Here is a 26446-nt window from a genome sequence, read left to right on the forward strand (position 1 = left end):
GAAATTTATGTTTCCGTTTGAAAAATGATGCCGCCATCCAGTCGACGCCTTGATGGAAGAATTTTAAGCTGTCCACGCAAAGTGCCTTCGTAACTGAGAAACTTTGTAGAAAAACACGATCTATTTTCCTTCGGAATTAATTTTTCAAATCTCGCTCAAGTTCATTGATTCCTGAATTAATAACAGCGGATACCTTTGATCTTCTAAATTTTATCGAGATCCTCCGTTTCCAATCTTCTTCTTAGAATTTTAAATTCCTTCGAAATTCTTAACGTTCTAACATTCTAGCACTCGGAGCGGATACTTTTAAATTACAAAGTACCTATAAATACGTACGAACAAAGTGTTACGCATCACGATCGCAGGGAATTCCAAAATCCTAATAATTCTCGCGAATTCCGCGTCTCGGCTGTTTACGGTTCTTGCCCGGAAATATTAAGTCGACCGTTTTACTTTGTCATCTCCGGTTCATCCCGACTGTCAACGGGGTTGCGTTATGAATGCGGGGCAATTTAAAATTCATTAGAAGGCGCGGGCACTGCGTCAGCACCCCCTTAGCCTGTCACTTTGTCTCGTTCTCGTTCCCTAAAATCGCGGGGAGGGGATAATTGTTCGTCACTGAAGCCGCTCGACGCAAGAAGAGAGACGCCAGCCAATCTACCCCGACCCCGGCCTCTTGTTTATTTAAATAATGCAAGGGGGTGAGCTTGAAAATGGATGACTACAAAGCCCTGAAATCCGCTACGCGAACACCACGAGGAACAGAGAAAAACAGAGACAGAGAGAATCTCGTGACAAGCATGAAGGGAATCCACCTGCCACGTTGCGGAACATTAGCTGCCACTTTTCTGTTGTTTAAGCCTTGTGTGCTTCTTAAGGCGAGATTTCTCTTTTCTTTTCCCTGTCTCTTTTTTTTCTTTCGGAGAGAGTTATTGTATTAATACTTACTCTTGCTCGCTTTGAAGATTGCTTTCTTTAATCCATTCGCTACGGCCGTCTCTGCCGAGAAACGATCGCGTAATGCGATTGTACGAGGCGCGTGCTGTGTACGCAGCATTTACAGTTAATTAAATATAGATATAAGCTTAAGGTACAGGACCATTTCTTTCTTATAATTCTACGTGTAAGGCAGGTGTTTTTATATAAATACAACTGGTAACAATTAATAGAATACAAATTAAAGAAATGCAGCGTTCGATAAAACCAACTAACGCAATTTGAACGATATAAATTAATCTGGAAAATTGGCCCCATAATCCAAAGCGCTCAGTAGCGTACCCAATCACAAATATACCTCTATTTACATGGAACCTTTAAATAACCCCGGTTGCGCGAGTCAGTCACAGTTCGTCGAATCCCCGTCCCGGTTTCCGTCGAAAGAACGGAATAATAGAGCGGCTGCGAGGGCCGACGTGGGAATAGAGGCAGCGAGGAGGACGCGGCACACGGGTTCAGGGGTGGATCAATCGCACCTCCTGTCCCGAAATAGTCTGTTCTTTATAAATGAGAGAACGAAGGGGGTGGACTGGAGAATCCAGGGATGAGGGAGCCGAGTTTCGAAGCTGCAGTTTAGATATTCACCGGTTGATTACCGTCCCGATGGGGCAGGCGCACGGAAAAGGGGAATCCCCCGGAGGACGCTAACTCGACAACTGACAAATTAGGCCGCCGCCACGACGACACTTGCAAAATGGGTCGACAAGAAGCTGGCCTCGAGTTTGACGCAGCCACCCGTCCACGAGATCCGAAACGCCTCGCGCCAATCAATTTTCTCCGTTCGACTGATACAACGATCGCATTTGAAATCGCTACGGATTAATTCTCCGACAAGATAGGTTGACTTAGGTTTTCAGAGGAGATTTGCACGATGAAAAGAACGCGACGGCTTTAACTAGCTCGTTGCTCACTGTACGATACCTCTTGGATGAGTAACTAGTCATCTCTTAATCTGAAAGATTTATAATGACAGAAACGGAAGTCAACGAAGGAAAATCAATTTCAATTAGATCAATTTATTTTTTCGCAAGTATAATATCCATTCTCAACTCGTCGATTTATCTAATATACACGAAACTACTATTGCCCCATTTCCGTATTCGCCTGCTGCTTCCACGCGGAATAGAAAGAACTGAAAAACTCGTCCTTTCGAGCACGCTGGCAGATCGAACGAAATCAGGAGCGACGTCTCGAGTTCGCGGTTCCTGGGCTTGATTTCGAGGCCTGGTAGACCCCTTTAAAAGCCAGGAAATTCCTCGTTGGCTTCTAAGTGAATTGAAAATAAAAAAAAGCACCGAGTAGCTGTGTAAATAATGTCCAGGGATAGACGGAGGGTTAGGCAGGGTCGTACGGCCAATACTTTTCGCATCGGGACCGGTAGGGTGGCACGGGGATTGTTATTCGTGCGGCGTACAGGCATGGTGTCGCTTTCACTAGAGTCGGTTACTGATAAACGAGCGGTTTCACCCCCACGAGCTACCCCCTGAATGTAAACTCACCCTTGTTCCCCCGACACGCTCCGAGCGCAGCTCCGGTGTAAATCGTTCGCCGACTTAAACGATCGTCGACGACAGACCTGGGATTAATCGTCGTGATTCCGATCTAAGAACTGACGACAACTATCTGCTTAAGTAACTTAATTGTTTTCGAGTGGATTAGTAGGTTGGTTGTTTAACTTTGCGCTACGTAAGTGTTTAAAGTTTGATGGAAAGGAGGGTTTTGGATGTTTTGGGGTTGGCGAAGAGGGTGTATCGATACGTCTTTAAAGTATTTCTCTTTAAAAATCGTTTTAGTCGGATAATCTTTAGTTGAGATATCAAAATGGGGATAAATAGCTAGAGTTTAAGTGTAAAGAATTCATTTGGTACGCGTAGGTAACAATTTATCGGAGTTTTGTAAATGTTGGTTTTAATATTAATTACTGGGATATGTATGTTTGTGCGAACCAATGTTATTTTATTCAGACAAATTAATTTACTTAGGTTGATTAATTACTGATCGCGCGTTCCGATACGCCCTACCGATCGAACGATTCTTTGACTTCTTATCGCTTTTGCGGACCTAATTAACGTATTTAAATACAATAATATTGGATCGTATAAACGGACCAAATCATTTCAAAATCAACATTTACGAAATTAAAATATTACGATTTCAAGAATGATATAGTTTACAGCAAATATTTCGATTTATTGCAATATTGTACGCGTGATTCGATATCTCGTACATTATTGCAATACGATAAACAGAAAAAGGTGAAAGCTTAGCGAAATAGACTTCGTATCGTTTCCTTCGAAACGACGCTTCCGTTTACAATCGACAAAGTAACAATCAGCGTGAATCGACACTAGTCGCACGATCGCATCTCTCCAGTCACACCTCGCATTCACATCTCGTAAAATCGCGAGTAGAATGAAAATTCCGAGGATTCTAATCTTAACGATCAGCTCTCCCATATTTTCACCGCAGTGGAGCAACATTAACCTCGAATCGACACGGAGAAATGGTTAGAGGCCGTGGTGGTGGAGCGATTTACACGAGGCGGAAAGGTCGTACGCGACGATTCGCGGGACAAAAGCGGCGCGTACGTGCGCGGTCAGAGGTGGAACGTCACGTTCTCTCCGCTAGACCTCCGGGGAACGATGTCTCAAACGAGCACGAGGGAAGCCGGCGTCGTGACGCACCTGCACCGAATTCCGTCCGACGTGAAAGTATCGACCCCGTGGACCAGCAAATGGAAAAAGAGAGAAAGAGAGAGCGAGGAAGAGAGCGAGAGAGGCCGGCCGACTTACATGTGGGTAGCTGCGACGCGCGTGTACGCACGCATGCCTGCGGGACGATAAGTTTGTCATAGCCAATTTATACAATTGGCACGCTGGCTCCTCCGCTATTCGCCACTGGGGACCCACGAATTTATGGCTAATGTCCCTCCCTTCGTTGCCGTACGTCTTTCAGTCTGTCTCGCGCCGTTTTGCCCCGTGAAAAAATAACCGCTATTCCAGCGCGGGAATGATGGCACGTCGCGAATGCTACCGGTTACGATGCTTCAAAGTGGCCCCGGATATGCCCTTGCGTGTCATGTATAGGTACCGTGATTAATTACATCGTGACCCGAATTTTTGATAGAACTGAAACTTTTAGATCGATTTGGAATACAGATTTTTATAGAATTATTTTCAGTAGATTAAGTTTTAGTCGTGGTTCAGGGTGTATAACGAAGATGTACATTGATAATGTTTATGTAACGAAATTAAGAAATTAATAAAAAGTGGACTCGGATTTGGCAAAAGTTTGTAGACACAAGTCGCGTTGAAAAGGCTAGTCCATCTGAAAATAGAAAGACCGAGGGAATAATAAGCTGGATTGATATTATTGCAGGACGTGGAATGTTTGTTTTGATTGGGCAAAGAACAAGTCCCCGGACAGAAGTTTCACCCTTTGGCGTGGTTCCTTCGCAATTGGTATTCAGCCGGGCGTATCCCTTGGATTTGTGTTACAGCGCCGGGGACATGTGTCACCGTGAACGATAGGTGTCGGTGGCCGGAAATAGCTGTTTAAAATTGCATCGACGGCCTACCGTTAAAGGCACGTGCGCTTTTTAATGTCCCGACCAATGCTTACGATAATGTCCTTTAAGCTTTTATTAACGGTTAGCGCCGGTACGTGGGCCGAATCGCCATGGCCATTCGCATGCGACATCACGAACAACCGTACGGATCTCCGCCGGGAGATCTGATAACACGTAAGACATTTATTTTTCCTCGGGAGTGGCACCGATGCGCCGATTCATTTCGCGTGTAATCTTTTTTCCGGAGGAATTTCCTCTTGCGTTTTGGTCTTCGAATTGCGTAATGACAAAAAGGAAATATCGGAAATCTTAGCAGGTCTTTTCATCTCTCCCCATTTTAAGTCGAAGAACGATAGTAACAAAGCGATTATAGCGTTAAAAAATGTTACGAATGTGACGAAACTGCAGATTCTCTGGAGAAATAAAGCGAGAGTCTACGATTGTTAAAAGGGACATTTTGCTCTTGCACGAGCGTTCCTGTGAGAGGCAACATTGGGGTCAAAAATTGGGACAATCTGCGAGCAACGAACCTAACGCGCAGCATGCGAGTTTAGTGGTTTTGGATCAATAGGAGGGCAATCGAAAAGAGAAAGAGAATTGTCCATTATGGCATTAAGCGTGCGAGAGGGTCTTTGGTCTCATGGGGAGGAAAGTTTTGGCAATGATTAACCAGACTCCGGGCTGCGGCTTCGATGAGTCGATGGAACTCGCCAGGGTTGATTTACCCGGAATAATTATGTCTCGTTGCCAACTTTCTGCGGCGAAAGTTACGGCTAGAACTACTTAGAACTTGGCTAAGATTTCTTCTTTACCTTTCGTGCAATGGTTACCCGATACTACTTGCTGTTCATGAAATTTAGTTTATTCATTAGGCGACTCGTCGATTTCTATAGGAGTTTCGTTCTGAGTAGAAAGTTTAATCTCGTTATTTGTAATTGTGGAAAAAATAGGCAGACTATTAGGGAGCCTGTACCTCATCTAAGCTTTTTACAGATTTCTAACTATATATCTTTAGTGGTTTCCTGATAGGATTACAACGTTCTGTTTTCGTACGAATATCGCACACAATGCTCAATACAACGTAACAAACTGAGGCAGTAAAATACACCTTAAATAAATAAATATATAACATATATATAGAAGTTTCTAACTGTTAAAACATATTAAATGTTAATTACGTCAACTATGTTCAGTAACTGTTTTTAAATACTTAGGGGGAGATTCTGCAATCAGATGATCTTTGTGTGAGATTCGAGGCATTTCATCGAATGAAACTATGGAAATCGATGCAATATCGTACACGCTCTCATTTGTTAATCGAAGTTAGCGAAAAGCAAAGAAGCGAAATCGGAAAAGCAGACAGTCTAGCGAACCTATCAATAAGCCACGGTAAAAACCAATCAAGAACAGAGATTTCTGGAAATTCCGGGAAGTTTCGGAAGTTCAATAACATCCGGCTTATCCACAAAATTCATCCAGTAACCGTAATCGCGTAGACTTTTGCTGACTTTAGGAAGCATCATGCTGCGAGGACATCTCAGCTCTGTCGAACTGTTTCGAGGGTTCTTCGTCCCCCTTTTCAAAAGAAATCTGACCGTAGGCAAGTCATCTTGAATATGATTATATTTATATTCGTTATATGTTACATTTTATTCTATCGTACACTGACATTAGTCTTAATTTTCGTGTTGATGTGTAGTTAACCTGTTAACCGTGCCGTTTCTTCGTCGACAAAGTCAATAAAATTTAGAACGTTAGATTTGTACAATAAAATAATTCGTACAATTGTGTCTGATATAATAGCGCAATTTTGTACATTTTCTAAAGCTAAAATAAACTTTATACGTGCAGTATCGATCAAATATGCCGAAGAGAAAGATGCAAGAAAAGCAGATGGAATGTTCTCTTGGCTAAAGGACTTCCTCAAACCAGGTAACAGATTAAGTTTTCTATCAATTAAGTCTCAACGTATCACTCTAACGCTACCCAGCGATCAAATCAAATTACTTGTCGGATATCCTCAAATTCACCTGTCCTAACGACGTATATTTGAATCGATAGTTGCGATCTCAGCGCTAATGTAACGCTTTGTAGACTATAGGATCGACGAAATAGGATCATTGCCCGAGTATTTGAAGGTTAAACAAACGGTAATTAATTTCAAACTCGAGGATAAGGACGATCAAGAGATCAATGCTGTCGAAGAGCCGTATGAAAATTCAGAACTACGCGAGAATTCTTTGACAGAGGTCGTTGGATATCAAATGGATATCGACGAGAATAATACGACCACAGGTTCAAAACCTGATAAAGGAACGGATAAAGACGAAGATTCTGATTCTATATCGACTAGGATGTTAATGGAAAACAGTGTTACCGATGATACAAATCCAAAACGGGATCGTCAATCGCCACTCGCGCGTCACGGTCTTCTAACTCTGACCGATCTCCTGAATCGTCCAGTCCGGACGATCGTAAGCTGCGCTCCCAGGAACACGAACCCACCCATTAGAGAGCCTAACATGCCTGTGAAACGGGACAAAAAGGACGAGAAGAAGGATAAGAAAAAGAAGATGCCAGTGATACGTATGGAGGGTGGGTTCTCGAGAAACTGTCGCAACGAAGCCACCGCGGATGCTACGAGCAATCTGCACGATAACATGGACGTGAACTTTCAATGGGGTACCAGTCTCGCCGAGGAGGTGGACACGAGTCGGCAGTTGGAATCGAAACAAAATTTGAGCAACCGTTTGCATCAAATGGAGAACGTGAATTCCTTCGTTGGAGACTCGAATTACTCGAATGATCAAGTTTCTTCCACCTACGACGTGAACGCCATCCACACAATGAGAAACTTGCAGCTGACGATGAACTCTGCGAAAGATACTGATAAGAAGAATGAAGCAGCTGTCGAATTATCTAGCGAAAAGTCGGATAAATCTTCGGAAACGAACGCCACGAATGTTTCGAATGAATTACCTAAAGAAGTAGCGGGCATAGAGTCCGTGAAGAAGATACTGAAAATGTCCCCGATCGTGATGAAGGAAACTAACGTCGACGAGGATTACAACATTCCTAGTAACGCCAACTTCGACGTAGAGATCAACGCATGGAAGGATCTCGTTCTAAAATCCAAAGTGCCTCTGGACCCTTCCAATGAGGGCTTTATCGATTCAGAAAATCCCAGACGTACAGAAACGCTGTCGATCAGACCGGAGCCTCCTGAGCCGAAACTGGATGTGCAAGCAATACCAACTACCAGCGACGAGGCCACAGCAGAGGAAGAAGATCCGGAGTACGCCAGAGAAATGAAACCTAATATGAACGCAAAAAAAGTCAGCAGCCCTACCGACGTTCAGAAACTGGATATCAAGAAATTGCATACCGAGACATTTTGTTTCTCGAAAAGATACAATAACGAAAAATTAAAATTCCACAGACCCTTGAGTGTTCTAGATTCGTTGGATAACGATGTGAACTTAGGGACTTTGAATTTTTCGACGAATACCGGAGGCGGTTGGGGAAATTTCGAGCAAAGCGTTTCGGAAGAATCGAGAAGAGTTAATCGCGAACAGACTGAAGGTGGTGAACAGAGTAACCTCATGAAGAGTCAAAGCATGGAGGAAAATGTCACGAACGCAGAAAATGCATCGTGGAACGAGAACAATACGGCTCAGGAACAGCAACAAGAAAGAGGGAATTTTGAGCCGCACGAACAACCAGACGCAGGCACGAATTTTACGAACAATTTAAATACAATGGGCGAAAAAGAAATCGACGTTTCTTTCAGTCGATCGCAAGCAGAGAATCAAGTTGCACGTGAAAATTCAGTGTTTACGTCTTCTCGGAGGGATTCGAGGAAATACGAGACCGATGAATACATAAATGCACAGGCAGATAATTATCAGTCCAACTTGGACTATTCCAATTCGTACGGAGACGACTATTATCCTGGCTACGAGTCCATGTCGTTGGAACCGGCAACAGGTAATGCAATCTTTTTTCATATTTTTCCGATATAAATTTAGTTCTTCGAATATTATGTGCTACTTAAATCTCAACTTCTACCTTTGATTTTTTGTTAATTATTTTAAAATAATAACATTAATTTCTGATTCGTAAATATTTCTTTCAGAAAGGCAATCTTCCGGACGCAACGAAGAGTCCGTAAGAGACGAACAACAACAAATGGACGACAATAAAGAATTGTTCGTCAAGAGCTCGGGACAAATGGAGAACACAAACCAATATGTTACGGACAACAATTATATAAAGGTACCCGGTGATCCCTACCCATACAGTCGAGAACACTTCAATAAATGGCGTATGTCCGAGCAACTTCATATCGGTCCTCAAAAAACCACGGAAACCGAAGAGATTTTGAACCCTCCGATTAACTCAAACACTGGCACACGAATCGACACTCAGCAACCTGTTCGAAAAATGTCGCAGGACTCTCGCGTTCGAGGAAAATGGTATAAAAATGTTCATAGCTAAACTAATCCTCGAAAAGGTGAAACAAACAGCATAAGAATATTTGGGCTTCGTGAATTCAGGCGTTAATTGATATTGTGAATTAAACTTCTTCATGTCCAAGATGTTTGTAATATTTGGTAGATATTTTATCACGACTATAATATAAACTATGAGAAAACTGATGTTCAATATTGTCCATAACATACTGGAATAAGAATAAACGTTGATAAAACAAAAGTTGATGCAAATAATCTGTTCGCCAGTGTCTCCTTTATTCAAATTTCGATTTGATATCAGTGATTCATCGTCGATATCTGGATCCTAGACTCATCCGAGGACAAAATCACATTACTATTTAGGACATTTAATATTTAATTGGCAACGATATATCATAAAATTAGAAAAGAAACCTTACGATCAACTGTCCACGACCGAAATAAAACGTTCATCGATGGAACAACGATGCATCTCGAAGATATTACCGACAGACTCGTCACGAAGAACCATCGCCACTTCCTGGTGAGTGTTACCAGCGGATCGAAGCTTCGCTCCATGATAGCGAGTCTTCTTTTGTTCCTGTTCGCGATCACGAAGCTCGAGAAAGCGGTCTTGCGAGTAATAAAGTTGTGATACAAAGTGAACGGACAGCAGAGCCGATACCTTGGTAGATCGTGATAATTAGCCGCGTAGTGATACACGGATCGGTTAATACCTGAGTAATACTGTGTCCAGGTCGATGTAACCGATCATTACGCGATTTCTTGCGGCAACCTACGCCTAGCGTAAATGATCCTCGTCGACCAGGCCCGATCGTAATTAGCCGGACGATCGCGGTATTTGCGATGCATTAGCGCTGAGCATCTTGTGATCGGGTCTAACAAACGCTACCGATCAACGATTAATAACGCGTTCTCTATGTAGCTCGTCGACAAATAAGAATTCCGAGGAATAAAGTTTCCAACTACATAGTCGAGGGATAAATTCGAGTTTCTAAGGGATTTCATTTTTGCGAAACGACTAGCTCGTAGAGATGGGATCACGAAAGAACTGGATAAATAATAATCGTTAAGAGTTTCGTTTTATTGTTGCTCCAAAGAAAATGGCAATTTTCTGCGGTGGTTATATAGTTCTGTAAACAATTACTTTGTAAAAAGGTGATTGGTTAAATATACGTTATAAAATAAATCCACAAATAATGAAATTACAGGATTTTCTGCATTACGAAGAATATTTATACTCGTTGATTGTAGTTCATACCTTCCGAAGCTTCTGGATATTATTCCAGGTGGATTTGTTTTCAAGAATATCGTTCTATAATATTTTACCGACTTCTCAGCTACCTTAAAGTTGAAAATTACACCTTTATCGTTATCATCTGTGTAATCAGTGATCATCAACTTTACGCACACGGTAAACGGTTAACCGGTGATTTTACACTCGAAAGCCTTAGATAATAACAACTCTAAAACTCGATTCAAAAGGCTAGGCGACCGTATTTAAAATACACGCTTGAATCGATTAAAACGATTATACTCAAAATTGCAACAGATTATTACAAATGTTTATTTCCTTTCCTATAAAAGAAGTCATCTGTTTCGAACAGAACCTACAAAATCAAACAATCCACCCAGTGAAAAACCACCGAATCCATTAGACTCGGTAGTTCTATCGAATCCAACGACTCCTTCTAACGATGGATCCTCTTTGGTTGAAGTTGAATCTGGCGAGGCGGACATTGATGTCAATGAAGAGGAAACTGCTAAAAAACGTGGTAAACAGAGCAAAGAGTCTGCGCACGTTCATACCATTCAACCGGATGTTAATATTCCTCATGGGCCTCGCATTCCTAACAGTTACGAAAAAAAACGTATGCGTATTTCTATATCCGATTTGAGATCGGCAAAATGAAATATATAGGACAATTAAAAAATATTTTATTCTGGCTATGCGCAGACGTCAGCAAGTTGGTCCAAAGTCCTAAAGTCGTGACTTTAAAAAAGAGTGAGAGTCCGGTCGAAGAGACAGATGTTCGTACACAGAGAAACAAAGGACTATTATGTATGTAGGAATAAAGACAAATACTTGTAACAAATATTTAACTATCATTGTTCGTTGCTTGTTCCAGCTTTGAAGAAAGAAGATATTGAAAAAATATACGAGCAGAAAAATTATGCTTACCTCCGACCTGAGGAAATGAAACACCTGCGAGTAGCTCCAAAACCAAAACCTCAAGACACGGATTCAGACACGTCCGCAGATTCATCTGAATAAAGATATCGAACAATAATATAAATCACTTTGTGTCCCGTGTCTCGTGCATTATAATATCTCATAAATTTACAAAACATTTAAAGGAACGTTGTTAAACGCTACTAAAAGATTTATTAAACGGTAAATACCTTAGTGCTCGAACGGTTCCCAAAAGTTATGGATTTAAGTTGGTATCATTGTTACTATTACACCACAACTGTCGCATAAGTTGGTAACGCTGTTCCTACGATTTCAACTACCAAATTTCAGTTCATTTTTAAACCAAGTGCAACGCGGTTACGCCAAACTGGTATCGTATCTTTTTCGGTGATGACGTTCATTAACGCATCATGAACGAAAATACGTAAACACACGTGACCTTCCATTATCTTCATAATAAATCGTTTAGTTCGCGACGCGTTTCGTATCGACAAAAACTCGCGAGACTCGTTAATCGGTCCTCGTCACTGTCCCCTCTTTATAGATCAAACCTAACCTACCGGTGTTCCGAACAAGGAACGCGGAATCTCGAGTGTTTTCGTGAAACGCGTAAATACAGTGGAACAACCGAGGCGACCAGCAACCTACTATTCTCGAAAACTTTGTTCAAGTTCAGTGCATGGATAAGCTCCACTTCTCGATCGTTCCCAGCCCATCTAGGTGAGTCTCCCGTTTCCTAAAATTACATATCGTTCGTTCCCGTGGCCGATTAAAAGCAATAAGGGATTCTGGGACCATATCGACGAAATTGGCACACATGGTGTGGTTAGCTCCGCTTAAATGCCTTCTCGATTCGAGAATCAACTAAAACGGCCATCGTATCGAACGTTAATCCAGTCCCGACACACCTGTCGAGAATTGAGCTAAGCGGGGATGAGAGAGGCAAGTAGAGAACGATGATAAGGTTGAGAACGATAGGCTAGATCGTTCGAGATCGGACGCTGTGTAGTTAGGTATAGCTTGACCAAGCGAAAATAATGTTTCTAAGATGGATTAAGGTCACAAAATGGCGTTAGATTTCTTTTGCTATATAGTTGATCCAATCGCAGTGTCGCCAATCATACCGCTCTAATACCGAGGCGAAATCAATTTCTCATGATAGATCATATATGCGTTACTAACAGCAGCATTTCCTTCATTACGACAAATTACGCAAAGCCACGAACTTTATACTTCGTTTCAATCTATACTCTTTATTTTATTTGGGATTTGCTAGATTAGACGATTAGTTGTAATTTTCACGATACCATTTAAGTTATCTAGCCAGAAAATTATTCCGTATATCTTCAACTGTGAATAGGCTAATTGTACAATAATACAAGACTTCTGTGGTCGTAGCCAAGTAAATAAATGAACAAAGTAAAGAGAAGCTCTTTAGGCCAAAATATAATACTTATGTACGATCATAAAATAGAAGGAAGGAGGAAAGTACCAACCTAACCCCAACCTTCTTTTTATCTATCTGCTTGGTTATGAAGGAAACTCCACATTTGCTCGGTAAAGCAATAGGTCGAGTCAAATAAGCGAATTGGTCGACGTGTTCGTGCGAACTATCGACCCGCAGCGCAAGATGCGTGCCTACCGGTCACGAACGCATCCGCCCGCTTCTGGCTGGAGGCTGTTATTTCGCCGCCGGGAACGCAGCCATCTCCGAATCGTCTCGAAGCCTATCTAATCATTCAAATCGCGGTAACCCGCCTAATCGCGGTATACGCAACCGCCGCTGCCCATCGGTCTTCCTCTTTGGTTCCAGACCTCGACTTCCACGCCAATAACGCAATAACGCGCCGAGGAATAATGCTAGATTGCCGAGCTGATTGCTCTCTTCTCTCGTGCCGGGGGAACTCGTGCCGCGTAACTCGTTCGCCGTGGATACACGTATAGGTTAAAATGGCAGCTGCGTCGTCGAGAGCGTTTCTGTTCTGCCTGAATTTTTAGCTTTCACTTCCGGTGAAGATGATAGCGTCTCGATGGAAGGTGGACATGAAATTTTTGTTTAGCGGAGCGTATGGTTTATCACAAGCAATAGTAGACAACAAATTTCACAGAAATCGATATAAAGCACGTGTGTAATATTTTGCATTATAGAAATATAAATATTATCTAGCATAGAGTAGCGATGAGATTAGCGGTAAATAATAATCAGAATCTATTTAATATGTCATCTTCCATTTAAATTCTCACAAATGCCAACTTCAAACAAGACTATTCGCAAGATCAGCTCCATCAATCTTCCTTCCAAAGACCGAAATCCTATGCTATCGCGAAGAAAACAAAGCACATCAAATCGGTGGGCTCGTTTCTCAAGTGACTTACAAGTTTGGTTGGGTGCAGAAATCGGCTAGAACCGGACCGGTCTGCAGGAGGAAGCGTGCGTAACGTGTTGGAAATTGCCATGGCGTTGGATGTTGTGACGCGTATAGACTGTACACGTTCCCCGGGCGGTGGCATGATTACGTGGAAATCAGAAGCGGCGACGTTATCGTTCCGTGATTCGCTCGTCAGGACGCCTCTCGATATACTTTGCTTCTTTATTCGCGCGGTTAACGGCTCCGGGGTAACGAGTTTCGCACGATCGACCGGCGATGATTTCTGCTCGGGGAGGAATCGACGCGGCGCCGCGCCGCGCCGTACCGCGGCAATCAGTCGACGCGAGTCGTTCTCGTCGATTTTTCCAACTAGTCGAACTTTTCATCTCCGCGGGGAGACCGTGCCTGTGCAATCGAACGGAATCGAAGGTACCGTTCGATCCAATTTTTAGGACAATTCGTTGCGCACGCTACGAAGCAGAGAGGGAGAAGATAATTGGACGAGGAGATACGCGGTTAAGTAACTACGACGCATGGTAGATTAAGGTTGGGACGTAGATTTGTTACCAGCAGGAATTTCCCTGCTGCGATGTCTATTATTTGAAGCTGTTGGGAAATACATAGCGTTTCGGAGCGATTGAGGCTAATGAATCTAGTAAAATTGAGACGTAAGAAGCGAATTACCGTGCGATAAGATTTACTAACTTGTCTAATTTGCCTGATGTGCCGAACTTTTTAATTGGGATGTTTATGGACAGATGTAACGAGCCTATATAATGGGCTTCACCTGTGTCTCTTTTTTCTCTGTATCAATCAACCGATATCTCTATTTATTAATTAAGTTCTTTCTAGAATTAATTAATTACTTTCTAGAATTGTGAAGTAATCCAATAATTGTAAATTGTCATTTTTAATAGAAAGTCGCGCTTCCCTTCTGTGTATTTGCAAAGTACTCGGATTATCCGAATTGATTTCGTAGACAAGTGCTTGAAGAGTTGATATATGTCTTCAATAATTCAATCCCACTTTGAAGTTCTACAATGTCGAATCTCGAAACTGTAGGATTCGATTCAAACCTGGTTGCAATATACTTTATGCCATCTCAAACAACAGTTACCGGACACGGTCCAGGGGATTGGCATTGGTAGCAGACGTGGTTTTATTTACGACTAGAACCGCTGACTGCTCCGGGTTCGCTCCTCCTTGACCCTCTCTTCTTGTGGTTCGCGCGGGGGTTAGAACGATCCTATCTCTACGGACGTGGCCGCGGATCATTCCCTCGCGGACTGGCTGCACTATAAAAGATCGTCCTATGGTTGTATATTACTCACGCCACCGTGTTTTCACTTGGCACGGCGATCGGCGCCGATATCATAACTCCTTGTCGTACCGTCGTTCATCCAGCAAATCCGCCCGACGACCAGGCCTCCGCCTCGCAGCGATAGCAATCCCGATACCACCGGCAGCCTTGCAACGCGAGGACGAATATCGCGATTAGATTAAATTTTCATCGTGCTTCAACCTCGCACGCCTTTCCTCGGTTAAATATTTAAATTCGGGCATACGTATGCTTGGATATCTGAGAGATGCTGATACAAATCAGAACAATCTTATGGTTTTTCGACGATTTGGGATAGTGGTATTAGATCTTTAAATTCAATCTATCATATAATCGAAGATTTGCAGTCTGTGTCATTTCGATCGATATAACGAAGAAACTTTCGATTTTTAAGAGACACGTGTTGGATATGAGTGAAAGAAACGAAAGAAAGAGAGTATTTTTCAAGTTTCTCTTTCACATTTTTCTTCAAATTCGCTCGCGTGAGGTTAGAATTGTTCGATTGCTTTTTGCGCGTAGAAAATATAGACAGCCCGATAGACTCGTCTTTCTCATAGCTCGGCATCCAACTTGAACAGCGAGTACATGGCTAGCCGATAATCCATGACGATGCGATTATTCCCGGCGAGACACCGAAATAGATGGTTTACAGCCTCCCTTAAATACGTCAACGTTTACACGCGAATTCCCGAAAGTAAATCGACGAAGAATGTTTTCGCAACGACGCAGGTGGTCACGAGGCGAAGCCAACTCAAACGCCGAAGGCGACCTACCGAAATCGCCTGGTTATTATTAATAACGCGAAACCAGCTTTATTTGCGATGTCTCAGTCTTCTACACGCATCTTTATCAAAAAGTCAAAATATTGACTTATTAACGTACAAGACGCATTCTAAATTATTAATACGTACGACGCTCGAGATGCGATCGTGTCATGGAGTTAATCGTCCCTGTGATTTGTAAATATTTGGATAAGTGAAACGAAGCGATAGATTCTTCGTGCTTCTCGTTCCACGCGAGTCTTTGATTTTAGAACGCGTATGAGACTTCTCGTACAGTCTCTTCGAATTTCGTGCTAGCTGTGTTCAATTCGTTGAACGAGTTTCCGATCTTTGACAAGTCTCACGATTTCGTTCTTCAACTTTCTTCAAATGAGCCAAGAGACAAACTACCCGTAAAATAAAAACCATCTTGGCGAGTGATCTCGAGGACCGGGCACGAACACGTCTCAGAGCAAACGGGTGCAAGTCACCCCGCGATCATTCGGCGCAGCGTTCCAGCGGCGCGGTGCTCGTAGTGACATCACAAAAAATCACGGTGCCGCTTTCTGGCCGGATATCTTTCAATTACCCGTTAATATGATAGGCGGCGGGCTATGTTGCAAGTCACCGGCACGTCGTTGCCCGCAGCACGCAGCCGGGCCGCCGCGTGATTAATCGACGTCAACCACAGGCTTCGGCGCGCAAACCTCCGCGGGGAGAATCGTCCGACGCGTTGACACGTCGTCGATCCGTGGATTTGCGCCACATCGCGGCCTCCGACCACCCCCATGCGGGACCGTTCGATCGAAACGTCACTCGCGAACCGAACAGCATTGTTTCTGTCTGAGTCGTGATATGCTTGAAGGAGCCTACCGAGGGTGAGACGAGTGATTGATAAATGACTCCTGACTTTCTCCGATTTTTACGGGTTTTGTATCGCCGAGAGATTAAAAATGTTTTAAGTAACAATTTAAAAATTCCGCCAGCTACGATCCTAACGATCTAGAGGCGTGTTTAATGTTCGATAAGATCACACACGCTATCGGCTAATGTGTTATATTCTTTTAGCAAAGTGTTCCAAGATCAACACTTTCATGTCTTGGACTAATTTCGTATCTAAGTATAATAGCATAGCGATAAATAATAACATATAGTTCAAAAGTACTTTGTTCAGAGTTATTTGTCGAAACGATTAGCGGCGAAGTATGTATTTACATTGAGAGCTCCATCTCTGTTTAATGTATAGATGGATGAAAAAGCGCGACGAAAATAATTTCCGAAGACTGAGTTTAAGTTTAGCTGTAGAGACTAATTGGCCAAGTGACCTTTCTAAAATTGATCTTGACTGCTCTAGTTTCTGAAAGTTTCTTTCTGCCGTCAGCGTGTGTACGGCGCTATTAGCCAAGTCGTTTGATACTTTATTAAAGAACCAACGAATAGGTAAACTTAATTTTCCTCTCTATGGCGCATCGAAGTTTAAAGAACACATTACGCGTTCACGGCATGTTATGTGTAATAAACGTACAGATTAAATTAATTGTTTCAATGCTGTTCGGACGATCGAGCATGAAATCGCACGCGTTGGTGTGCATAGCGAAAGTTGAAAACGCGTTCAGGCGATAAATTGTAATTTCAATATACCGTTTTAGCAAGCAATTCGCGTTATAATTTCATCCCTCTTTTGCTCCTTTCGATAATCGTATCAAATTGTTTGGACAACTTATTTAAAAGCAAACACTGCTATCTTTCATCTTGTTAATAAGTTTCGCTTCTCTTCTTACGAAATCGCTTTCGATAATTTCGTACCTACGTACACGATATCTCATGTAACTTACAAACTTTCAAGCTCACTCACCTGTCGTGTATTTGAAATGCACGGTGCGTCACGAAAAGTGCTAAATATCGAAGAATTTATTTATTCATTAACTACTTAACTTTCCATTTCTACGCCTGACAAACTATAATTTACTCTTATCATTAAAAAAGAGAGACAAAAAAAAGGAAAATACTAGGGATGAATTAGACAACACCGCAGATCAAATGCTGTTTTCATCTAAATTGACCAAATCAGCTATCGTTGCCTGTTCTCGCGTCGAAGTTTAGCGTGAGACACGCGCGAACGACGAGAGGAAACGAGAAGAAGCGGTCTGCTAAATGCCCCGACTAATTCGACGAAGGCACGAAAACGACGGGGTTTTTTCCCCGTTCTCGCGCTAGTGACACCACGAGCCGCTGTCGTTTCCCATGATTCCTCGAGGGTGGCGCAGGACGATTTATGGAGGGACAACGGTGTCGCTGTCGAGGAGTATCGAGGGGTTGCTTAACTCGTACCTGAACCGAAAGCACGAGAAGATAAGGGAGCAGGAAGAAGATTGGGAGCGTTGTTTCGTTGAAACTGTTGTGTGCGATAAGAAACTATGTCAATTACGAAATTTTGTCGAGAGTGGAGCCAAGAAGAAATTTTCGTCTCGCATCGAGGCTGTAGAATTATAATACTTAGTTAACTAGTTTTCTGTTCTAAGAAAGAATCTTTGATACGATTGAGTAGTTAGGTCCGGTATTATACAATAGACTTTCAGATTTTATTTTCTATGTAATAATTCAAATTACTCAACTTTTATTCCAAGTAGATAATGATTTTTCTTCATTGTCACTAATTTTTTGTAATATCACATTTTTATGGTATAGCTGTATTAATCACTTCCTCGATTTTCCTTCTGACTGAATTTTCGCTCGTCCTAAGGACAAAACAGAACGCGATGTGGGTGGATGACGACTCCATCGAAGTTTCCACCGCACACTGGTCGAAATCGTTTTCTCGTTAACGCACAGGAGAACGCAATAACTTTGTTCTCATCTCTCCACGCAACCGACCACTCGCGAGAATTAATCGTACTCGTGACGAACGTTCGATCGTAATCGAATTGCCGATGATGGAGCGTCCTGGCTTTGATTAAACCCACCGTCCGTCCCCTCGGCCAAAAAACTCTGAGTAATTATCGTTTCGCGTATACGTTGTTCTCGTCTACAGAAACTGCCAATACGCTTATTATATCACAAGCCGAAGAAAATGAAAAGATGTTTGATAGCGTTGGTTTATGTAGTCTTTCGACGTTCCAAGCTTCACTTGATCAATCACTTCGGCAAAATATGATTCTCGGTATAATTAAATTAACAAAAGCGTAAATAGAAAAATCATCGAAATTCTTCCAAAGAATAAATATCCTTGTTTTATCGTTGATCGAAGATATAATTTTTTGCAACGTAAACGAGTTTTTAAATACTAAAATTGAGGAACCTGATAAATATAGAATATCATTGAAAATATGGAAATACAGGAAGACCGCTGAAGCAACAATAACACAAAAACTTTCTGATCTAGTTCAGAGAAGCGATTTTGCTGGCGAAACGGGTCGTAACATATTTCAAAAGGTAACGTAAAGGCATCGCACAAAGGAACCCACGCAGAGAGTCCAGCTTCTGCAAACAAGCAGGCTGTTTTGAAAGAGGAAGTTCGACGATAACGTGTCGCAAGCTCGTGCGGTGGTTCGTACACGTGTTTAAATCGGTATTAAGTACATCGGCGGCGGAACAGTGCCAAGAGGCGAAGTCAAACAGACGTTTATCTAACGTGTAATGGCATAATTTGCGATGGGGCTTAATCACATCAATGTTACTTGGCCGTCCAGCAGAGTGGAATAAGCTGATCGTGTCTCAGACTTCCCTCTGCCTCGGTTCGCTGTTGCTTGTTCACCGCTCGTCCGCGCCACCAAATTGCATTATACAGGAAAATTATTAGAGGCCCGTGAACCGTGATTAACAGTTCCGCTTCAGATTTTAACATACCTATTCGACACACATATTTCAATTACCCCTCTTTATACTCCACCTCGTATTTCTCAACAAAAAGATCTAGAAAATTCATTACTCCGAGGAAGAGTAAATGACCTAAGATGCTTATACGCGGTATACTTCGCTTCGTACTTTCAAACCAAAAACGCCTCGAAAATTTGCCACTAAAAACGAAGCGATAACCCAGCCAACCCGAAGGAAGTCGGTCACTTAAATTTAGCTATATCGAGCTCCATCCCTCTGTCGTATTGTAAGCTTCTTTTATCCCCAGACCGATAAACAAATTGTTCTCCAAAGGCGTTCGGACGAAAGGCTCGTTCCCCGAATGGTCGTTCGCTGCGGAGGCGCGCAAGAGTCCCCCCAGTGTCGTGCCTATAAACAAGTCGTCGTCGAGCGTCGAAATAACGCCAGCTGTTGGCAGCGTGCCTCTGTTGACATAACTTTGACAAAGTCGTTGACAAAGTCTCGGTTGCAGAGCGGTTTTTACGAGACTCCAGCCCATTAAGGCCCGATAAATCTGCCTCGGTCGGATCGTCGAGCCCTATTTTCATCCGGCGTGAAAACACCGCGCTCTCCCTTCTTCTACGCCCTCACGTTCGCCGTGGTCCGGTTCCTCCGACGCTGTTTGTCAACCCGGTGGCCACCGCGAGCAAACAAACGTTCCGCGCCACCCGTTATGCGACACACGACCGTCGCCGGCAGCACGCGCCTTCTACACGACGATTATTAATAGCCTTGCTCCGGCCAACTCTTTCCTACAACCTCAGGGATGGATGCATCGAGCCAAGATATCATCTCGAGCACGCTGCTTGCTTAGAGGTAAAAATTTTCGGGGTGCCGGGTTTCAAGCGATCCTTGTCGCGCAGATGCTACCTACGTTCCTAGCTGCGGTTGATCGGAATTTCATCGGGCAAAGTTTAGCTTCTCTCAAGCTTTAACTTCTCTTCTTATTCGTTCGTCTGAGATGCGAATTTATCGTTGGTATCGAGAGATTTTCTTTCACGAGAATAGTTCAATAGAATTATTACCCTTTAAATGTAGCACGTGTTTGAATTTATGTACCCGTTCGAGAATAGTAAAGCGAATATTTGAATTTTTAAATTTCTGAATGCTCGAATTTTCAAATTTCTTAATGTTTCGATCTTTAAAATCTGTTGAATATTTAAATTGTAAAAGAACCGTGGCAAAAATTTGATGGGGCGGGGTGACTTGGAATTTGAATCCGTGGATGGGTTAACGCCTCGGAAGTTAGCGATCTGTCTGCTTAGGCGCCAGACCATAACTATGTTACCCACGAAAAATAAGATTCGCTCGTAAGTACATCACGCGGAAGTGGATGACGAGTGTTCGGCTTTCCGAAACCATATGCTATATCATTGCTCTAAAATAAAGCGAATACCGTGTAGCTCGTCTTCTACCCTCGTTCCTTCGAGATAATTTATGAGCCGACCGGCGACGCGACTTGCCAAACATCATGTGGGACACGAAAAATTATGTCGAACATGCTTTCTCTCCAACGCTCGTCACTGAAATAACAGTAGGACTCTACACACGAATGTTGTCTGTATATTAACAGTTAATTTATTATTTCCTCTCTGATTTTTCTTTGATAACAATGATAGGAACTCGTGAAGGTATCAAAGAGTTAACCGCATAGTAGAAGAAGACTTATAAATATTCGTCAAACAAGTTCTAGGCACATTACTGACAGCTTTCCTTTTATCATCGCCATCAACGTAACTCTTTCTTGTAACGCGTTAATTACTAAACGAACAAATGAAAAGATATTTCCAATTTCGCAATCTCTATTTGCAGACGATGCCCGACGACCCTCACTCGTGCAGCCCCGCGGAATGCTCACCAAGGAGCCTCGCGAGGAAGATCGAGAGCTGCATCTTCAGGTAAGAGAAGAATGTATCTATGTAGTTCTGCGAGAAAGAAGCCGCGAGGCCGATCGAGTTCAGTTGATTCTTTGGTTTCTCGAGAAAAAGGGGTTGAAGGGTCGAGGATCGTTGACCACGCTCGTAGCCTAAAGGCATTCGTTGATTACCGACCGAGAAGGGATTTTAATTAGCAGCGTTTGCTCATCGCAAACACCGGCCAATCTGCCTCTCATCGCGAACACGCTCGCCTATCCGTTATGTACCAGCGCGATTTCAAAGTAAAAATTCTGACTGGACGCTTTGACTGTACGCCATCGGGTCAACATCGAGTTTACTCTTGGAGTCGACCCGCTTTGCGAGCGAGAACTCTCGATACTTTGTGATGAACGTTCGGGACGTTGCTGGGGATAGTTTGAAGGCAGAACTTTTATAACGCTGAAGATTTTTACTTTATTGGTAGAGCGAATGGAACATCGAGATTTCGCATGAAAGTTAAAATCGCAGAACGCACATAATATGAGAAAATAAATATAAAACATCCAAAGTGTAGTGCTTTCTGTAATACATGACAGCAGACAATCTTCCTACCAAGACTCTACCTTTTTTAATTATACTCCCGAAAATATGAATTTGCGTAAAAGTCTGCGGTCTAGTCATAAGTAGAGTCAAAGAGCAGAAAATCGTTTGATCGAGCATTACCTAAACTTTCGTGCAAATAAACGGATTTCTGTATGAACACGTGGATACGTCAGTTCGTAGATACGACCTTTAGGATAGTTACCCAGAATAAAGACCCTGGTCGTTCAATCATTCTACCGTCGTGTGATCGCGACTCGTTCCAGGAGGGGGACAAGAACCCTTTGACATCGCGAAGCTCATTACGATCGAATTCCTCGAGCGCGCGAACCACGAGACAGCAGGATGGAACGAAGGAGAGAAGCAACGATCGTGGAAGGGGAGAAAAAGTGTCCATCGGCGGTATTTCTGGCGCGTTAGGGCCCCGGTGTCGGTCGCGTCACACGCGCCTGACAAATGAGACGTTGTCGTACGTTTGTTCAAATTACTGCCGGCATTCCGCGTGCACGCTCCTCGCCCGAGCACTCAACGAGCTTTGAAATATTACCCTCGTCACCTCGAACCGTTTCCTGGCCCCACGAAAAACCGCCTCGGCGATCAGGCTAACGGTCGATCCTCTCGGCTGTTTTTGCTACGATACAATGTAAGTAGTCGCGGCTCTCGCGAGTCGCGCGTTCGCATCTCCGTCTTCGTTTCTTCTTGCCAGCGCGCGTCGCGCCACGGAACGCGCGCTTCTTGTCCCGAGCTATCCACGATTCGTTCACGTTTGCGATTTGACACGAGCGTGAAGCGTGACCGAGCCTTCTTTTTGATTCTATCTTCGCTGAAATGAGTATGGCGTGTGTAATAAGGGGAGCGTGGTGTGCAGGGTAAGTCGTCTAGCATTGCAACGTGAAATATTCACGATGCTTTTAATGACATCGCGGGGCAGGAAGTGGAAGACCAGTTGAACGTGACGAGCTGTTGATCGCGCCAACATATTCACGTTTTTGCGCGATCGTGCTTGTTGCTTGGATTTGGTGCAGGTGGATGGATGCTGCGAGGGAAGTCGAATAGATGTTAGACGATTTGAACTATTTCTCCTTTACGACTCGGATTACACGCTCTCTTCGAAATACAGATCACCACAATCTTCATACGCTTCGAACAAAATGCTGAAACTTCCTGGCGACATTTTTATCTGCAACACCCTCTAAATATATCTACCTAATTCCACAAGAAGAAGGTAGCTCGTCCTGTCTTGCAGCGGGTTAACAAACCTTGCAAAAGAACCGTATCATCAAAAATTACATCTCGATTCGAGATAATCTCCACATAAAACGCTATACAGAGGTAGGAAGACGCAGTGCAAAGGAGTGTCCGGTGTGGAATAATTCCTGTGCGTGACGGGGAACGCGTACAGATTACACTGTGACGCGATGTCAAGAGTGATCTCGCGATGGTCGTGTTTCTTGTCGGCGACAAGTAATCCGGAATCAATTACTAGTCCTGGCAGCCCTAAGGAACTGGCACGGTCACGGCGGAAGAGGCAGGGGGACAGCCGGAGGGACGCGACGACCTTTTTAGAGGCAAGAGGATCATTAATCACCCGCTTTTTAGCTGGAAATTCCCTCGCGCCTAGTTTACAAAACGAGGGTCGTCGAAATCGCCCCGTCACCCACGACAAGGGTGATGGTTTTTGTAGTTTCACCGACGACCCGCCTTCCAACGTCGGATCGCTGGCTCCTTCACGTGCGATTACTCGAGGTAATCTCGCTTGTCTCACGCGATCGACTCGTTCTCCATTATCGTTCCGAGGACGCGGACGTTCGTACTTATCGCGGTCAGAGGCAGATTTGTTAGGTGTTGGTTTAAAGTTTAAAAAACCATTTTAAGTGCCTAGCGTTATGTACAATCGTGTAATTCCGCGTTGGTTTAATGTAATGCTCTTTGATGTAATGTTTATCGTCGAGCAACACGAACGCGACGGATATAAAATTTTACGCTTTAGTACTTGTACCGGTACTTAGTACACGCGAGCAATATTTAAGAAATACACGATCTACGAGAGCTATTTGTTCGATTTAGCTCTTTGCTGGTCTTCGCAATTTTTCGAAGCCGGAGCTTACCAATTACGTAATTCGGAGATTGAAAGAAAGTATAACTTCACCTTCGCTTTTCATTCAACGATTCCGAAAGATTCACTTTCTATATTACCATAAAAATACAAAACAACCATATATCTAAAATTCAATCAATCAAAATACCATAACGCAAACAGGAACAAAGGGTAGTCGTTCTGCAAATACCCTACGCCATTGTGCGATATTTTTAACAAACGTATTCGGTATTCTGTTATCTGAAAACATTTGTACGCAATATCTGCTGAAATATCTCTAAGTATCCGTAGATACGTATCTGTATAATCAACTGACAGCATTGACATTTACTCAGAGCTCCACTACACGCGTAAGAATGTATCGGTTATGAGAAAATCCGCCGACTTCTCCACCTCGCATAAATCGCATAATGGAGTGTGTAGTGTTGACTTAGAAGGTTGTGTCTGACATTCGTCATTTGTCTGTTCTAATACATAATACGTAATGTTTATAACTGGTTGTAAGCTGTAAGTTTCTCCGTGCCGTAAAACCTACGCACGAAAGAGTAATTACTCGCTTTCGTAGTTCGTTTGCATTCGTTCGCGTTATTCGCTGCGTAAGATTGGCCGTGTTACTGAAACTTGTTATGTACAAGCTTAATCACCTGCTGCATAGATTTTTTTCACATGGGTGTGTGTTATATATAATACACGTGTATTATGATATCGATTACTTTGAGGATCGAGTCTTTGTTTTAACTCGATTTAGAAGCAAATCTCGCTCGATAAATAAACTTACTGTGTCACGGTATCGAGGAAAGCTTCTCGCGAGCGTATATTCTACGCGACCTTGTCTCCGATTTGCAAACCAAGCGAGCACTCCGGCAGAAGGGACGGATTTTTGTTTCTCCACCTCCCTCGATCAGTCACTGTAATTGATACCGTCTCCGCGAGACGAATGTTAATACGTTGGAGCGCAGAAAAACTCGAAAATAAATTGAATCACCGGGACTCCTTCCACGAAGCCAAAGGTCATCGAAAGAATTCGACCTTGTCCCTACCTTCACCGGCCACTGGATTATAATTAAATCCTTCGGACGTTCGTCTCCCATTTCGTCGCAATTAATAAGTTAGCATCGAACACTTACTTGTTCTTTATTCGTTTCTTTTCATATTCTAAGAAAGAAGATAGAATTTTTCAATTCTATGTCGGAAGATCACTCTCTTTCTAATTACAACTCTTGTACGAGCAAACTTTGGAGGTTTGAAAGAATCGAGGAACAACATTCAAAGCTATTTAACGACTCAAAGCTATTTGATCGAAGATAGAGTTGCACTCGCGTTCATGCGACGTTATCAAAATGAACGACGTTATGAAAAATGACGTAGCGGCTGTGGAACGTTCGGGGAATTTTCCAAGAGGGTTGGATAGAGCCATTTTACATAGCGGTCGAGACGATTGCAGCGGCGGATTCGAGTATTAATGTTCGTTTCGCGAAACGCATCGCGCGACGCGGAAAAATTGAAGCGATTTGCGGTCGAACGAAGGAGGTTCCGAGAAAAACTCGGCTCGAAACTCGATTTCAACCGTAATGCCGACCGCAAATCGTTTTCATTTTTTGCCAGGCAACTTGCAACCTGCCTACCCCTCTCCAATCGATCTCTCCCTCGCCTCGAAAGCTGCGCAAGATGAAAAGCGACGAACAAAGACGAGCAATAGAAACAAAATGTTATATGTACTTTGACCGTTTTACCGTGTTCGAACACGCATATCACGAGTTATAAAAGTACCGGATTGGTCGTTTCTGTCTTGGAACAGCAGATTCGTTTCGCTCGGGAATAATTAATGCCCGGCTGGATGTATCAATTACCAGCTATTGCCATTCGCTCGCATGCGTGCGAAACCGAGCAATATCATTTCGCGATATCGTAATTAAATTTCCCAGCCCGTGTCTCGGTTAAAGTTGAGGGTTAAACGATCAACCAAAAGAAGTTTCAGCGAAAATCGCGCAATTTACTCGTCGTGCGTTAATTCGAAAAGCGGACGATCGATTTGTACGAAATAATATATCGCGCACGAGCATCGTTGAGAAATAACGCGTCACGTCTACCAGAAGGAACCGCGAAAAGTCATTTTCTTTAAGAAAACAATAATTTTTTCCAGCTTGCAAATCGTCGCAAGATCGGCGTTAAATAGGCGTCACAGCGAGTCTCGCGTGACGAGTCCGTAAAATGATAAACTTCTGTCATCAAAGGTGAATTTTCATTGGATGATCGGTCGTTTTTCGGTGCGCGACGTTCAAGATCGGTTTACACGAATCGAAAAAGTTGGTGCCGCGCGTTTCGCCGGGATCTAGCT

The 26446-nt window shown here is 43.1% G+C and overlaps 2 protein-coding genes across 2 annotated transcripts in view; both read left to right on the forward strand.

Annotated features, from left to right (window-relative positions):
- Positions 1-4674: 4674 nt before the first annotated feature.
- Positions 4675-9098, forward strand: LOC126915397 (uncharacterized). Its single transcript, XM_050720021.1, has 4 exons — positions 4675-4738; positions 6416-6496; positions 6659-8551; positions 8700-9098. Exons 1-4 carry the CDS (start codon positions 4675-4677, stop codon positions 9059-9061), a joined length of 2400 nt encoding a protein of 799 aa, XP_050575978.1. The 3' UTR covers positions 9062-9098.
- A 2463-nt stretch (positions 9099-11561) lies between these two features.
- Positions 11562-26446, forward strand: part of LOC126915243 (girdin-like) — a 178811-nt gene continuing 163926 nt past the window's right edge. Inside the window, exons 1-2 of the mRNA XM_050719713.1 lie at positions 11562-11950; positions 21367-21452. Of these exons, the coding sequence (XP_050575670.1) occupies positions 21370-21452 (83 nt within the window). The 5' untranslated portion in view covers positions 11562-11950; positions 21367-21369. The remainder of the gene's footprint in view (positions 11951-21366; positions 21453-26446) is intronic.

Source organism: Bombus affinis, chromosome 4 (genome assembly GCF_024516045.1).
Source record: "Bombus affinis isolate iyBomAffi1 chromosome 4, iyBomAffi1.2, whole genome shotgun sequence".
Lineage (NCBI taxonomy): Eukaryota > Metazoa > Arthropoda > Insecta > Hymenoptera > Apidae > Bombus > Bombus affinis.

What these genes read in the sequence shown, in the direction of transcription:
- LOC126915397 (XM_050720021.1), top strand. Translation starts at nt 4,675, where the DNA reads ATGGCCATTCGCATGCGACATCACGAACAACCGTACGGATCTCCGCCG. An exon ending in AAAGGACTTCCTCAAACCAG is followed by an intron (nt 6,497 to 6,658) that starts GTAACAGATTAA and finishes AACGCTTTGTAG; the next exon opens with ACTATAGGATCGACGAAATA. An exon ending in GTCGTTGGAACCGGCAACAG is followed by an intron (nt 8,552 to 8,699) that starts GTAATGCAATCT and finishes TATTTCTTTCAG; the next exon opens with AAAGGCAATCTTCCGGACGC.